This window comes from Sus scrofa, chromosome 2, assembly GCF_000003025.6.
Source record: "Sus scrofa isolate TJ Tabasco breed Duroc chromosome 2, Sscrofa11.1, whole genome shotgun sequence".
NCBI lineage: Eukaryota > Metazoa > Chordata > Mammalia > Artiodactyla > Suidae > Sus > Sus scrofa.
In genome coordinates, this window is record NC_010444.4 from 147,598,371 (window position 1) to 147,614,983 (window position 16,613).

At 37.8% G+C, this 16,613-nt stretch overlaps 1 protein-coding gene across 1 annotated transcript in view; it reads left to right on the forward strand.

Moving 5' to 3' along the window:
* The window catches only part of RBM27 (RNA binding motif protein 27), a 74,482-nt gene that overhangs the window by 28,609 nt on the left and 29,260 nt on the right, over positions 1 to 16,613 (forward strand). The window contains 4 exon segments of the mRNA XM_003124070.6: positions 9,097 to 9,261; positions 11,349 to 11,498; positions 15,016 to 15,160; positions 15,539 to 15,692. Of these exon segments, the coding sequence (XP_003124118.3) occupies positions 9,097 to 9,261; positions 11,349 to 11,498; positions 15,016 to 15,160; positions 15,539 to 15,692 (614 nt within the window).

Here is a 16,613-nt window from a genome sequence, read left to right on the forward strand (position 1 = left end):
GTGTAGGTCACAGACATGGCTCAGATCCCACGTGGATGTGGCGTAGGCCAGCAGCTGTAGCTCCGATTTGACCCCTAGCCTGGTAACTTCCATATGCTGCGGGTTTGGCCCTAAAAAAAAAGTACAATTAATTTCGGTTTCTGCGGACCATGCTATATAAAGCTGTGTTTATGGTCCCAAAACAGTTTACTGTTTGGTTATGTTGTCTAGCTGTATTTTAATTATGTGTGATGATGAGAGAGCAGGGCCAGCCCTCTGAATTGGAGAAGGCTTCTTTGCTATGGAGTAGCAACATTTAGTCTCCTCTGCTGGAGGAATTTCACTTGGAAGCTTCCGTTCAAAAATTATTCCTCTGAATTTTCAAAATGCAAGGCTTATCTTCTAAGAGTATACAGAAGATTGGGTACAATATGCTTAAATAACTACTTGTAATGCCGAAGTGAAGATAGTATAGCATCATTTAAACTGTAATGTTTAGTGGCTAGGCTATTTTGTGACATTTATGTCTAACTGTAATTTTTTTTTTTTTGCATCCTAATTCTCTTTTATTTCTTAACTGTTTTTGTTGTTTGTTTTTAGTTTGCTAAGGCTTTAAAAAATTCCTTTTTCCAAAAACATAAAAATAAGGTAGTTGGTTGTTAAAAATATCAGACCGTGAGATTTTCTTTCCACAGTAGGTAAATTTATGGATAAATTCATCTGTTTATCATAAATATTTCTTCATCTCTGTCATGCCATGAAGAGGCAGCTCAGCAAATTAAGCCCCAGTTCAAATTCTGGTTCCATCCATTATGTTCATTGTGACCTTAGGCAAGTTACTTCTTTGTATCCTAATTTCCTCTTTTGTAAAATAGAAAAATAGCATTACTCACCTCGTTAAGGTTGTTTTGGGGAAGAAGTGGGTTAATATATATAAAGCATCTAGGATAGTGTCTGGCATCTAGAAGTTAATATAAAGATTAGTTGTTATCATTTTATAGTTATTATTCTCATCAATTTCAGCCTCCTTAAATCAAACCCTGTTATCTTCCTCAGTCTCTGCTACCTCCACTCTCCCTGTCTGTCTTTGTTAATGAAATAACATTCACTAATTGAATTGAAACCTGAAAGCATGATTGACTCATTGCTTTGTTTTTTTATAGCTAGTTAATAAAAAAATCCTTCCTCTTTTTCTTTGAAGCATCCCTTTCTCTCTTTTCTGCTGTGGCTCCTGCCCTCATCCACACTGGAACCACTTCACATTTTGGATTATTGCTGCAGTCTTCTTGGTTCCATTATGTTTGACCACTGCCTTCCCTACACCACAGCACGTAATGCTGCTGAGCTAGTTTCCCTGAGAAAACCAGCCATGACAGTCCCTTATGAGAACTCTGCAGTGGCCACTATTCTGTCCTCAACCATAGATGGACCTCTTTCTGTGGCTTCTCTTTCTATAATTGAGTCCCCACTTCTTTTTTTTTCTTCACAATAGCATTGTTTAGAAAATACTACAAAACAACATAAACATTTATAGCAAAGGGTCGCTTATAGGACATGTGTTTAAGGATCTATGAAATCTATGAAATTCTCCCCTCCTTAAATAGGAGGAATATTTATAAATATATTGACATAGATGTCCAGTGTCAAAATTTATAAAACAGTATCGTTATGCTCCACTGATATAAAACAATATGTGTACATCTACATATGTATATAAAATAGATGTCTGAAAGAATGTTCACAGAAATTTTAATAATGGTTTCTTCTTTTTTTTTTTGTCTTTTTGCCATTTTTTGAGCCCCTCCTGCGGCATATGGAGGTTCCCAGGCTAGGGGTCTAATCAGAGCTGTAGCCGCCAGCCTATACCAGAGCCACAGCAACACGGGATCCGAGCTGCGTCTGCGACCTACACCACAGCTCACAGCAACGCCGGATCCTTAACCCACTGAGCAAGGCCAGGGATTGAACCCGAAACCTCATGGTTCCTAGTGGATTCACAAACCACTGAGCCACGATGGAAACTCCAATAATGGTTTCTTCTGAATGGCAGAATCTAGGGTGATTTTTACTTTCTTTTTTTTTATGATTTCTATGTTTTCATTATAGTTGGTTTCCAGTGTTCTGTCGATTTCTACTGTACAGCAAAGTGACCCAGTCATACATGTGTAAATTTTTTTCTCACGTTATCCTCCATCATGTTCCATCACAAGTGGGCATACAGTTCCCTGTGCTGTACAGCAGGACCTCATTGCTTAGCCACTCCAAATGCAATGGTTTGTATGTACTAACCCTAGACTCCCAGTCCCTCCCACGTTTCCTCACTTCTTGATAGTGTTTTTACTATTGTGTTGTATGGCATTGTAAAATATTACATGTATTTTTATGGTTAGGCCAGTTATACCCTGTCTGTGTGCCTGTCATGACTCAACTTCATTTTCTTCTCTTCATTCCTGGCAATATGCTTTGTCTCCCCTTTCTGCAAGGCGCAAATCTCCTAGGTGATGAGGAACATTATTGCTCTCTTCTGAACTCCTGCAGTAGCAGAAAGCATTTCTTGTGTAATGGCATGTCATGTGTGTAGCCCTGCTATTTGATGTGTTTCCACTTAGGTAAATCTTTTGTTCAGGTGTGCTGCTTCAAAACAGAAATCACATCTGATCCTTAATTGTCTATCCCTTTTACTGATTTCAGTCTTGTAACTACTATAGTGTCTTGTTACAGTGCATATTTGTTTTATGGCTTCTCTCACTTTCTTAACTGTGGGAAGTTTCAAACTTATATGAAAATAAAGAAGTAAGTCTAACAAACTCCCGTGTTCTCATCACCCAGCTTCAGCATTTACCCGATGTTATTTCATTTATTCTTCCGGAGTCGGTTCTTAACATTATTTCTTAATGCTTTTGGATTTGTAAATATAAAAAATAGATTGTTTATCTGAGAGTCTTTTGCAGATGACACATTTTCATACTGTTAAATTTAGCATTGTGACTCATGAGAAAAGTTCCATTTTGTTTTTAATTTATTGAAAAAGACAATTACCATTTATTTTAATATTAAGTTTGACATTGTGACTATAGAAATTCTATTTTGATTTTAATTAAAAAATATCTGGCAGTTACCATTTATTTCAGTGACTTAACCTAATATTCATTAATTCAGCAGATATTTATTGAGGACCTACTAAGTGCCAGCATTGTGCTGTACTCTAGGGAGCCAAGATGACAAAAATCTAACTTCATGTTACTTGAAGATGACTTTTCTATTATTTTTAAAAGCCAGACTATTTTTGGTGTATCATTAAAGGCCTTTTATTTGTTTGTTTATTTATTTATTTGCTTTTTTTTAGGGCTGCACTGGCAGCATATGGAGGTTCCCAGGCTAGGGGTCTGTCCAATAGGGGAGCTGCAGCTGTTGGCCTACACCACAGCCACAGCAACACAGGCTCTGAGCCTCATCAGTGTTCCAATACCACAGCTTACGGCACTGCCAGATCCTTAACCCACTGAGTGAGGCCTGGAATTGGAACCCACACCCTCATGGTTCCTAGTTGGATTTGTTTCCGCTGTACCATGACAGACACTCCCCATTAAAGGCCTTTTAGAACAGAAGTTTCAAGCTTCTGTTTTTCAGAGGCTGGTAATATTTCTATGAAGACTTTGGGGACCAGTTCAGTTAGCAGCTTTCTTATCTTGCCATGTTAAGGACTGTATATGAAGACTTCTAATATTTCAAGTTTAAAAAAATATTCTTATACCAAAATAAATCAGAATAAAGGACAGTACTTTTAAATTTGGCTTTATGAAAGTTCCTGTGTGGCTCATTGGGTTAGGGTTGTCGTTACTGCAAGGGCTTAGGTCACTGCTATGGCATGGGTTTGATCCCTGGCCCAGGTACTTCTGCATGCCGTAGGCACAACCAACAAAATGAAAACAAAAACAAATTTGGCTTTATGAAGTATTGTTACATTTTCTTCCCATTTTTATTTTGGATCAGTAAAAGGCATTAGCTTTCCTATTGACATTTGTTAATTACTGCTTTAGAGGATAGTTTTATATGCTGTGTCAATGTTTATTAGCAGATATAGTTGGTTGGCAACTGAACATTTTGAAAGCTACAGAATATTCTATATTGGACAATTTAAAACTGCTGTGTAAACTACTTCGTTTCTTAAAAGTTAGAATTTGATTCTAAAGTTTATAGAGAAATTTGAAAACCTGTGAGATAGTTTGTGGTAATCAGAACATTAGAAACATTTTTTTGGTGTGATGTAGATTGTCATTTATAAATTCTTTCTATTCATTTTATTTAAAAATAGTTGGGTTTTTTTTTTAATTGCCTTTCAGACAAATAAGTTGAATTCTTCAAATTGTTCAGGTTTACTTTTTAAGTGCTGTAATTGATAATTTCAAAAAAATTAGAACTTGCTTCAGTTCAAATTTAAGTAAAAAAGCTATATGTATGTTTGCAGTGTAATAGAGAACTGGAGCTATCCTTAAATTTTAATGAGTCAGGAAAGTTTAAATTATGGATTTTTTTGTCATTAAAATTCATAGCATAGAAAATTTAAGTGAAGAACAGTATATCATACAGTGTTTAGTTATGTCAGTTGCAACCCAGATAAACAGGAAAATTAAGTCTGGATTTTTGGAGGTAAGAATAGGAGTCTCCTCAGTGCTAGGTACTGGCAGTGTACAGATGAATAAGAAATTATTTTGCTCCTAAGAAGCTAAAAATCTAACAGCAGGAAAGAAATATGTTAAAGATACAAACCCACAAAAACCAATTGCGGTGTGTTTTTGCTGTTAAAACTAAATGAAGAGGGTGCTTCAGAAACACAGGTAACAAACTGATTCTGCCCCAAGTAAAACCTTCATCTAGTTTGTAATTATGCTTGTTTTGGAAGAGAACAATTGAATGTTAAAAGAATAAAAAAAATTGCCCCACTATAAAACTGAGTAGAATATATGTGGCTCCTGACAATGCTGTTTAAAAGTTAATATTAGAGTTCCCTGGTGGCACACGGGGTTAGGGATCCCTTATCAATGCTGGCAGTTCAGTCCCTGACCCAGGAACTTCTGCATGTCACAGAAGTAAGTGCTTCAACATTTTACCCACATTTGAAGTCACCCATTCAGTGTGTCCTTCCAGGATAGGACTCTTTTTTTTTTTTTTTTTTCATCTTCTTGGGGCCATACCTGTGGCATATGGAGGTTCCCAGGCCAGGAGATCAAATTGGAGTTGTAGCTGCGGCCTACACCACAGCAATGCTAGATCCAAGCCATGTCTGCAACCTACACTGCAGCTCACGGAGGTGCATATATAACATCCTAGATTCCAGAGACTGATTTTTAGATTGAAGCCGGTCTTCATTTGTATTTATATGAATTACTTTTATCTTTCAGAAAATAAATTTCCTATTATTAGCTATGTAAAATTATTTAAACACTGTATTCTTAAACTTGAGATTCCTAATTTAATCTGTGGAACAAACAATATTTTTGGGTGTACAATCATGGATTTTGATGTCTAATACAGTCAGTCAGTCTCCAATAGGGTCATTGTATATTGTCTAGAGTTTCTCTCCCCTTGTGTTAGTAGTTGTCATATCGCCAATTTCAAATAATGTCTAATGAATATCAAATAAAGATACTCATCCAAAGAAATACTTAATTGTCATTGGATAGTTTTAGTAAATAGATTTTCATCCTTTCTTTAAGTATTGAGTTCCTACTATGTGCCAGGCACCATTTAGTCCCTAGAACTTAAGAAGGTGTGCCAAGGACTTTTGGTGTTTTTTTTTTTTTTTTTTTTTTTATTGTCTTGATACGTTTATTGGACTTTGGGTTTTAATAGAGAAGAAACATGATAAATATAACCATAATTGGAAGGCATAGCTTTTTATTTTTTCTGTCTGAGCTTTTAGTTTAAAGCTCAGGAGTTCCTATTGTGGCTCAGCAATAATGAACCCAACTAGTATCACTGAGGATGTGGGTTGATCCCTGCTCTTGCTCAGTGGATTAAGGATCTGGCATTGCCACAAGCTGCAGCATAGTTTGCAGATGTGGCTTGGATCTGGTGTTGCTGCAGTTGTGGTGTAGACTGGCAGCTGCAGCTCCAATTTAACCCCTAGCCTGGGGACTTCCATATGCCATGGATGTAGTCCTAAAAAGAAAAAGGAAAATTACAAAGAGTACCTAAAAGTTTAGTTTGAATAAAGACCATGTTCAGCTGATTAGAGTTAGTGTTAAATGTGAAAATGTTGCCATCCGGCATAGAAGTTAAACGAACAACTTAAGATAGGAGCATAAACTTGGGACTTCTGCAATTGGGAATCATTCAGTCACTCCTAACTGATCAAAAAAACTTAATTGAATGAATCTAAATTTTGATTGACTTATCTTCACCGTTATTATAACCAATTTGATTTTTTAAAACTTTTTATTACGGAAAATTTCAAATACACACAGCAAGAGAGCAAATATTGTAGTAATCTTCATTACTCATTTATAAGCTTTCACATTTATCAACAAATGGTTAGTTGCGCTTCATCTACGACTCACCCCTCCCTGATCTGAACATTTTAGAGTAACTCCCAAACTTAACATTTTATCTGTGAAAACTTCATTATGTATCTCTACAAGATAAGGGCTAAACACACATAGGCACAATTACTGTACTTTATCACAGTCATAGAATATTTGTAACAGCTTATTACTATTGTCTAGTATTCAGTGTTCCCAAGTCCCTGTTGTATCACAGATGTTCCTGTATAGCTATGTCATTTGAAGCTGGGTCCAAACAAGGCTATATATTACACTTAATTGATATGCTTAAGTCTTTAAATTTGTAACAATTTTTCCTACCTTTTTTCTTCTTGAAAAGGTGGAGGAAGTTTTTGTCCTGAAGAATTTTTCCACATTCTGACTGGGCACGTAGCATATCCCCTGGTGTCATTCAGCACACACCTGTATCCCCTGTATTTCCTGTAAATGAGAGGTTTAGTTTAGAGACTTAATTAGGTTCACAGTTGTCTTCTTTCATGTGACTATTTTATTGATGGGGTTATGTACTTCCTACTGCAGCGAATCATCATCATGATCTACGTAGTATCAAGTTGTCTCCTTTGTGTCTTACATGTATTGATCGGTGTACAGGTGTTTTCATCCTGTTCTATCCATTTAAAAAGCTCCTCATGGTCATTTGTGATCCCTGTCTAGATATCATTTCGTTTGGGATATTCTAATTTGATGCTTTCTTAGACGTTTTTTGGCTGCCATTCTCTGTTAACCATTTGGTCAAACTGAAAAACAATTTTTATGGGAAAGACAGGAAAAATGCTTGTGCCTTTTCATTTATCAGTTTTTAAAAAATGAGTTGGTTTCCTAGTATCTTCCAAATGGGCCATTGTATTTTTTTTAAGTATTACTATGTACTGATTAATTTTAAACATTTGACATGTTTCACCTCATTATGGCTCTCCGATGTTCAGTTTAGCTCATCTTTGACTGTTGCGAGCCTCTTCGTGTTGGCTTCTGTAGTTTGCGTGGTTATGTTTTTGACATGCTAGTGTCTCGTAGCCCTTTTGCTTCTGGAAGGGCTAGGTATACCAAGGTCTACCAGGCTCATTTTACAAATTTTCTACCTAGATCTAGAATCAGCCTTTTAGCTAAGGAACCATCTCTTTTTGAAATAGTATTTAGAGACTGAATAGGTATTGTTAAAGAAAACTAGGCTTCGTTTGAATAAGCAACCATCTTTCTGAAGTGTCTTAAGTGCATGTTCTTTGTCATTTGTTTCAAAATTTAAACCAGTCCCATGGGCTGAGATTGTACTTCCCACTCCTCTCTTTAGCACACTGTTTTATTCTGCAAGGAATTCTCTGCAAGTAGGTCATGCTTACATCTGTTTTCAGATCATTGAGGATTTGCAAAATTGTTTTGGCAATGTAATGGTTGGATGATCAGGTACATATTGAAAGCATGGTGCTTAGTACACAGTTACATGGTCTGCTTATGCTTTGTGACTTGTTACCTCCTCTGCTCTAGCTACAGTGGAGAAGGGTGGTAAAGTTTAGCACATCTGTTTCTTCTCTACATTCACTGTGACATCAGGGGTTGCTTTGTGACTTATTAAATGTATTAAAAGTCTTCTGAACTGCTACAACTTTATATAAGGACATTTCATCAGGTGTTAAAAAAACCTCTAAATTCACTTTGTTTTGTGTCACATAGTGGATGTCTGATATAAAATACTGAGTAAATCTTAAAAGTAGGTCTCATATGAGGTAGTCGGTGAAAAAGATACTGTTAAATAACCAACGAAAGGGGAGTTCTGCTTCCTGATATCTTGTCTTTTTTAAATCTTGTTCTGGAAAATTTGGCTTAATTGCTTCTGACATTCTTGCATCAGTATATATAGAATCTAAATATACTTTCTTTTCAAGAGTGGTCTGTATGTCTGAGGTAATTTCAGGTGTACAGCGGCTGGTCTTTATCTGGGATTTTGTCCTTTTTTTTTCTTTCCCTGTATTTGTTATCCACCTGCCCAGAAGGTAACAAATTTTCACTGTCTTGTTTAATTTTTTTCTTTTGAACATTTCTTATTCTCTGTGAGGGTATGCTTGTGGGGGAGTGTTTTTGTTTTTTTAAGTTCCTTTATTATTTTTCTTTGTTCTGCTCCCAGATATGGGAGGATAGTTGGTGCATATCCGAAATTATATGAGTTCTCGGGGGAGTGTCTTACTTATTTTTCAAATTTGTGTGACAGCCTTCGTTCATAACCACGTCTAATAACTTTTCTAATAACTTGATGTGGTTGATTGTTCAGTTTTGGGTACAATCAACACGTAAGTTACTCCATTTAAGATGATAAAGAAAATGTAGATTATCTAGTCATACTACCTAATTCTTTCTCTCTCTTTATTCCTCAACACATCCTAACCCGTTGCATGTCTGTCTGTTCCTTGAGTTTGAAAGAATCTTAGTAACATCTTTCTTAAGAACCGTTCACCTTGGTATACTTTCTTTGTTCTTGGCTCAAGCCTCAGGAAGTAGATCATTACCTAAGAGAAGCTTGTGACTCTGAATCCCAGCTGCCCTCCTATTCTCTCCTCTGTAGGACAGCCCATGTACTCTCGCGAACATGGTGCTGCTGCATCTGAGCGACTTCAGTTGGGGACACCGCCTCCTCTGTTGGCAGCTCGTTTGGTGCCACCTCGAAACCTCATGGGATCCTCCATTGGGTACCATACCTCAGTCTCCAGCCCCACCCCTCTGGTCCCAGGTAAGCTTTGCTACAGGTGGCCATCCACCACTGTGGTCTTTTGTACCATAAACTGGCTGGCCTAGGAGGTGACCTGGTATGCCCATCTGCTATCACAGACTCTCATGAAAGCTCTAGGTGGTTTTACTTTCTGTTCTCTGCTTCTTTGGTTTGTCTCTAGTGGCTCCTGGATGATTAGGCCTCCTGTGTGTCTGTCATCTCTGGTGTCCTTTGTATTTATCTCCAGTGCCTCGGTAACTAAGGGCATGCTAGTTCCTTGAACTAGTTTCTAATCTGATAGCTTGGAAGAGGCTGTCTACTTGAATGTTTTCTAATCCATTATGTGTTACAAGAAAAACAAGGTTAATTTTTCTTTAAAGCAAAAACCTCTAATTTCTTGCTGATGGTGGATAAACATGTCTCTTTCCCCTCTGCCCCTCGTTTGTTAAATGGACTGGTTGTGTATAATATGATTTCTTGAAAACGCTTCCCTCCTGTTGACATGTACATTCTGAAGATCTGTGGAGTGCTCTGAGGGTGTCTCATGAGGTTTTTAACATGTTTCACTTTGCCTTTAAATGTCGGTTCATCATAATTAACTAAAGGACTTTCAAGTTTCTTGGGACTCTGGGTATTCCCAGGAATTGTAATAACAAGGCCATTTGATTATGTAATTTCTTTAAAACTTTCTGCAGCCATTCTGTAGGAGGTTTTGTCAAGAGTACCAAGTGGTAACTGAAAACTTTTAAATCATAATTTGCTGACTTATATTCTGAATTGTAGAAGTGATTGACTAGTAATAAAAATCTGGGAGTTCCCATTGTGACGCAGCGGAAATGAATCCAACTAGTGTCCATGAGGGTGTGGGTTCGATCCCTGACCTTGCTCAGTGGTTTGGGGATCTGGCGTTGCCGTGAGCTGTGGTGTAGGTTGTGGGCATGGTTTGGATCCCTGTTGCTGTGGCGTAGGTCAGCAACTGTAGTTCTGATTTGACTCCTAGCCTGGGAGGCCCTTAAAAAACAAAGATCTGAATGTATCTTAGCTTGTAGCTGAAACCAAGTATGAATGACAAAGGAATTTTTCCATTCAGGAAAAAAAAGGATGCGGAGATTTATAAATCACAATTGCAAGAATCAGTGTCTTTATTCATTCTTAATCCTTCTTTCATTTTATGTAGAATGAAGAGTATGTTTTGGAAATCAACATGTTCAGAATTTTTTTTAAACACTGACAAGATATTTATTTAGCATTATAATTATTTTTCTTGTTTTTTTTTTTTTTTTTTTTTTCTCTTTTTACGGTCACACCTGAAGTGTATGAAAGTTCCCAGGCTAGGGGTTGAATTAGGACTGCAGCTAAGGCCTATACCATAGCCACAGCTATACTGGATCTAAGCCACGTCTGTGACAGTGCTGCAGCTTGCAGCAATGCTGGATCCTTAACCCACTGAGTGAGGCCAGGGTTCGAACCTGCATCCTCATGGAGGCTCTGTTGGGTTCTTAACTCACTGGGCCACAGTGGGAACTCTCAGCATTAAAATTGTAAAAATTTATAGCTGTAGAGAAAACATAGGGAACATGATGAAAGTAGCATTGATGAGGTGGGTGGAATTTATTTAGCTGTTTAAAGCATTTGAAATATGTTTTATATATGAAATTGGCTGTTACCTGTCTGATTTAAAGTATAGATTACCAAATTAATAGATTGATTTTCCCCCTAATTTTTAGAGTACCTATAAATTGGTGAGGCATGAAGAGGAAACTCAACTGGTTCTTTATATGTGGTGTTCTTTGTGAAAATTTTCTCTTAAAAATGTGCACTGATATTTGCATTAGGTGATGTAGAGGACAAAAATGACTAGGTAAATAAATCTAGAAATACATCAGTGATTCACAATGGATTTGCCTATCTGTGTTTTGTGACTGGGACATTTTTTGTTTCTTAAACTTCCAGTAAGTTTATCTGTATACTATATTTCAAAGAGAAATAAATATGGGTTGACAGACTATATTTGTTGAAGAATATTCATTTTTTTGTGGTTATTTTGTTATAATAATTATTTAACTACTCTGATGTGTTATGCGTTTTGTTGTTTTGTTTTTCCTCAGATACCTATGAACCAGATGGTTATAATCCAGAAGCTCCTAGTATTACCAGTTCTGGTAGATCTCAGTATAGACAGTTTTTTTCAAGAACACAGACACAGCGCCCAAACCTGATTGGCCTAACATCTGGAGATATGGATGCAAATCCAAGAGGTGAGAACGCCTGGCACTTTTCCTCCTGCTAAATGTCATGTAAGAGTTGGATATAGCATTTCTGACCTCACTGGGGTCTAAAGTAAAACACTTTCTCTTTGAAAGGTGCTATGTGATATGTGATCATCTCAAATAAATGTGTTCATTGGTTTGGGTGTTTTTTAATTTGTTTGTTTGTTTGTTTTTAGGGCCGCAGCCCTGGCATATGGAGGTTCCCATCCCAGGCTAGGGGTTCAGTTGGAGCTACAGCCACTGCCCTACACCACAACCACAGCAGCACAGGATCTGAGCTGCATCTGCGACCTACCAGTACAGCTCATGGCAATGCTAGATCCTTAACCCACTGAGTGAGGCCGGGGATCAAACCTGAAACCTCATGGTTCCTAGTCGAATTCATTTCTCCTGCACCATGACAGGAACTCCTCAAATAAATGTTTTTGAGTAACTATCTCCAATTATACTTTAAAGCTATAAGTGGGATTTATTTATTTATTTATTATGGTCACATCCCCAGTCCAGGGATTGGGTCCAAGCTGCAGCTGCAACCTATGTCACAGCTGCAGCCGTGCTGGTTCCTTTAACCTCCTGCTCTGGGGTGGGGATCACATTGGATCCTCTTCAGTGACACAAGCCACTGCACCCGGATTCTTTTTTTTTTTTTTGTCTTTTTAGGGCCGCACCCACTGCATATGGAAGTTCAGGCTAGGGGTCTAATCGGAGCTGTAGCCACCAGCCTACACCAGAGCCACAGCGACGAGGGATCTGAGCCTCGTCTGCGACCTACACCACAGCTCAAGGCAATGCCGGATCCTTAACCCACTGAGCAAGGCCAGGTATCGAACCCACAACCTCATAGTTCCAAGTTGGATTCGTTTCCACTGCGGCATGATGGGAACTCCAGCACCTGGATTCTTAACCCATTATATCACAGCGGGAACTCTCTTTTCTATCCTGATTTTATTAACTATTTTTTATAGCCATTAGTGACACTATCACTACTACAGGGTAACAGTTTTCTGTCAAGGCCAAACCAAATGCTTTCTTCTTCTTTTTTTTTTTTTTTTTTTTTTTTTTGTCTTTTGTCCTTTCAGGACTGCACCCGTGGCATATGGAGGTTCCCAGGCTAGGAGTCTAATCAGAGCTATTGCTGCCAGCCTACCCCAGAGCCACAATGCCAGATCCGAGCTGCGTCTGCAACCTACACCACAGCTTATGGCAACGCCTGATCCTTAACCCACTGAGAGAGGCCAGGGATCGAGCCCACAACCTCATGTTTTCTAGTTGAATTCGTTTCCGTTGCACCATGATGGGAACTCCCAAATGCTTTTTATTTTTATTTTTATTTATTTATTTATTTATTTATTTATTTTTGTCTTTGTGCTATTTCTTGGGCCACTCCCGCGGCATATGGAGGTTCCCAGGCTAGGGGTCTCATCAGAGCTGTAGCCGCAGGCCTACACCAGAGCCACAGCAACGCGGGATCCGAGCCGCGTCTGCAACCTGCACCACAGCTCATGGCAACACCGGATTGTTAACCCACTGAGCAAGGCCAGGGACCGAACCTGCAACCTCATGGTTCCTAGTTGGATTCGTTAACCACTGCGCCACGACAGGAACTCTCCAAGTGCTTTTTAATATAATCTGTCTTATTCCTTACCAACAACTCCTTAAATGAAGTACTGTTTTATTTTCACAGGTAAAGACACTGAGATAAAGATATGTCAAAGAACTTGCCCATTATTAGTTCTTTTCTGTTCTGTTCTATACATGACAGAACTATAATTTGAACCCAGGTTTATGTAATTCTAAAGAATATACTCTTACCTTCTGTACTGTAATGCATACATTATTACCAAATTATCTGAAATTAGTGGGAAGATCGTATTCTCAGAACTTTGAGTTTTTCCCTGGTCTCTGTGTACACTCATGTACAGTAATCCATAGGTAAACTCTCAGTGTAGAAGTCATGCTTTTTATGCAACAGGTTTCTTGTTTTGTCACCTTGGGAAAAGTTATTTAGCCGCTAGCTATATGTCTTTCCTTTTTTTTTTTTAACCTTGCCCACACCATGCAGAAGTTCCTGTACCACAGCCGTGATGATGCTAGATCCTTAACTGCTAGGCCACCGAACTCACTGTTTCTTTCCTTTTTAATAAAGCAGTTCAGTAAAGAAAAGCGCTGGATGATGTCACGTGGTAATGATAACTACTTTAGGGAAGACATAATGGGATCTCAAATTCTAGAATATTTTATGCCATTGCAATGCTATCTTCTTTGTTAGCTTTCTGAAAACAAAGCCCTACTAGGGCAGATATCATATTTATTTTCATCACTAATGTATTCCCAAGGCGTAGTACAATTGTTGAGCTATAGCACCTTCTTAGGAAATACATATCAAATGAATCTGCCTCATAATTTCCCTAGCACACAGATGAAATGCAGCAAAATGCCCTCCACCGTATCCTTACCTGGCTTCCAGTCCTACGTTCCTGATTTTACTGTGGTGGAGTTGCTAAAGTTAGCGGGGAATACTCAAGAGTGTATAGGATAGGTTTGTGTTGATACTTACTTTTTTGTTCACACCTCTTTCCATCGTCAGCCTATTGTAAGGTCAGTTTCTTAAAAGCATTTTCGTCTTAACTGTTAAGAGTGAAATGTACTAATTTATAATAATGACTTTGAGTTTTCCTCTTAGCTTTTCAGTTTGAATAATTTTAAACCTACAAAAAATCAAGAGTACTATAAACCCCTGTGGTAAACACTTTCACTTAGATTCACTATTTGTTAACATTTTGTCAGCTTGGGGCATGAATGCTCTACTTGTGTGTACATGCATTCTTCTATCTTCTCTTCCTCCTCTCTCCCTTCACATTGTTGCCTGAATCACTTGAAAGTAGATTGTGACACCTGAGGTCCTTTAGTTTATGTCTAAGAAGATACAGCGCTATGTATTGTGACACCTGAGGTCCTTTAGTTTATATCTAAGAATAAGATACAGTGCTATGTAAGCACAATATCATTGCCCTACATGAGAAAATCATAATCCCATAGTGATAGTCTTGTTGAATCACATTGGAAGACAAATAACTTCACTCTATTTGTGGCCTCATAACTTTGATCACTTGCCTAAAGCAACAGTTGTTAGAGCTCTCCATTGTAAATAATTTGTAGAGTGTGGTGCTTTGGCATCAGATAAATCTTTTTTTCTTCCAACACCCTTTTACTGATTTTTTTTTTCCCCTTCCATCGATGATTCTTGCATGAATCAGTCATTATGTTAGAGTTACCTAGGACTTTTTAAACTTGGATATTGTATTTTTTAAAAAGAAAAAAGAGGCAATCAGTAATTTATGCTCGCTCTTAAACATTTCTGAAAAGGAAGTGGTAGTAGTTTGGATGCTGTTCACAGTGCTTTTGAGCTTTTGGACTAAATATTTTAATCATTTGAAATTTCGCAAATATAATGCATTGTCTAATTATAATTGTCTAATGCATTGCTAATTTTTGTTTTCAACAGCTGCTAACATTGTCATCCAGACTGAGCCACCAGTTCCTGTTTCAATTAATAGCAACATAACCAGAGTAGTTCTTGAACCAGATAGCCGGAAAAGAGCTATGAGTGGCTTGGAAGGGCCCCTCACAAAGAAACCTTGGCTGGGAAAGTAAGATAATTTGCTAATTAGTAACATCTAATGGATGTTGTTGTTATTTTATATGTATTAGTAAATTTGTAAAATTGAGTTATTAATTAATGATTTTCAACCTATGTCTCAAAGTTAGGGTTCCCACAGGCTTTGTTAGAATGTCTTAAACATTGAAACGTTTAATATAATTCATACTGATATTAGTAATTTGTAATACTTACTTCTAGGCCTAACCCAGTATTAAAATTATCTACCTGTTTTTTTCCCATGTGATGAGGATAATGTGAAAATTACCTAGTAATTTCAGAAGAATGTTAAGTGCTTATAAAGGACACTTATCTCTTGCCTAGGCATAATGTAGGAGAATTAACTAAGATCTATTAATATTCTTTTTAGGCAAGGAAATAACAATCAGAGTAAACCAGGATTCTTAAGAAAGAATCAGTATACAAACACCAAATTAGAAGTCAAGAAAATCCCTCAGGAATTGAACAATATCACCAAGCTCAATGAACACTTTAGCAAATTTGGAACTATCGTTAATATCCAGGTAGGTGTGGCAACGTTGGTGACAGAATCCATGTTTTTCATGTATCTTTGAAAATACTCCCATCAGTTCATCCTGCTTGAAAAAGCCGGTGATTACTCAGATCAGCTCTACTATGTGTTTTACTTGCCTGCATGTTTTTTACCCAGCCTTATGGTGGAGTTGTCATGCTGAATTTATTCTTTGAATTCATTTGGTTCTTTTTTTTTTTTTTTTTTTTTTTGTCTTTTTGCCATTTCTTGGGCCGCTCCGAGGCATACGGAGGCGAGGGGCCGAATTGGAGCTGTAGCCACTGGCCTCCGCCAGAGCCACAGCAACATGGGATCCAAGCCACCTCTGCAACCTACACCATAGCTCATGGCAACGCCGGACCCTTAACCCACTGAGCAAGGCCAGGGATCAAACCCGCAACCTCATGGTTCCTAGTTGGATTGTTCACCACTGTGCCACAGTGGGAACTCCTCATTTGGTTCTTTTATGCATCCTTTTCCTGAAAGACAGTTCGCCAATTATTGTATTTTTGTTCATAGTTGTGTCTCTGGATGAATAACTTTTTAACCTGATTTAGTATTCTAACTAGGTAAGATTTTTGCTAATTTCTAAGATTGTGATTTTGTCTACCAACTGACTTTCATATTGTGAAATATTAATTGGTTAAGGATGGTTCTTATTTTGGGAATTTTAGGCACTGCAGCATGTAATCTAACATAAAATAAATTGTAGCTTTTGTGTTTTGTTGTGTGCTTGTTAGATGTTTGAATTTATGAACTTGTGGTTGGGTGTTATGCTCAGGGACCTGAGCTGCTTGCTGCAGTCGGATTCTTAACCTCCTGTACCACAATGGGAAGTCCTGATTTGCTTTTTAAAAATTCCCATGTAGACTCTAATTTATATAGACCATTTGCAGTGCTTTTGGATTTACCT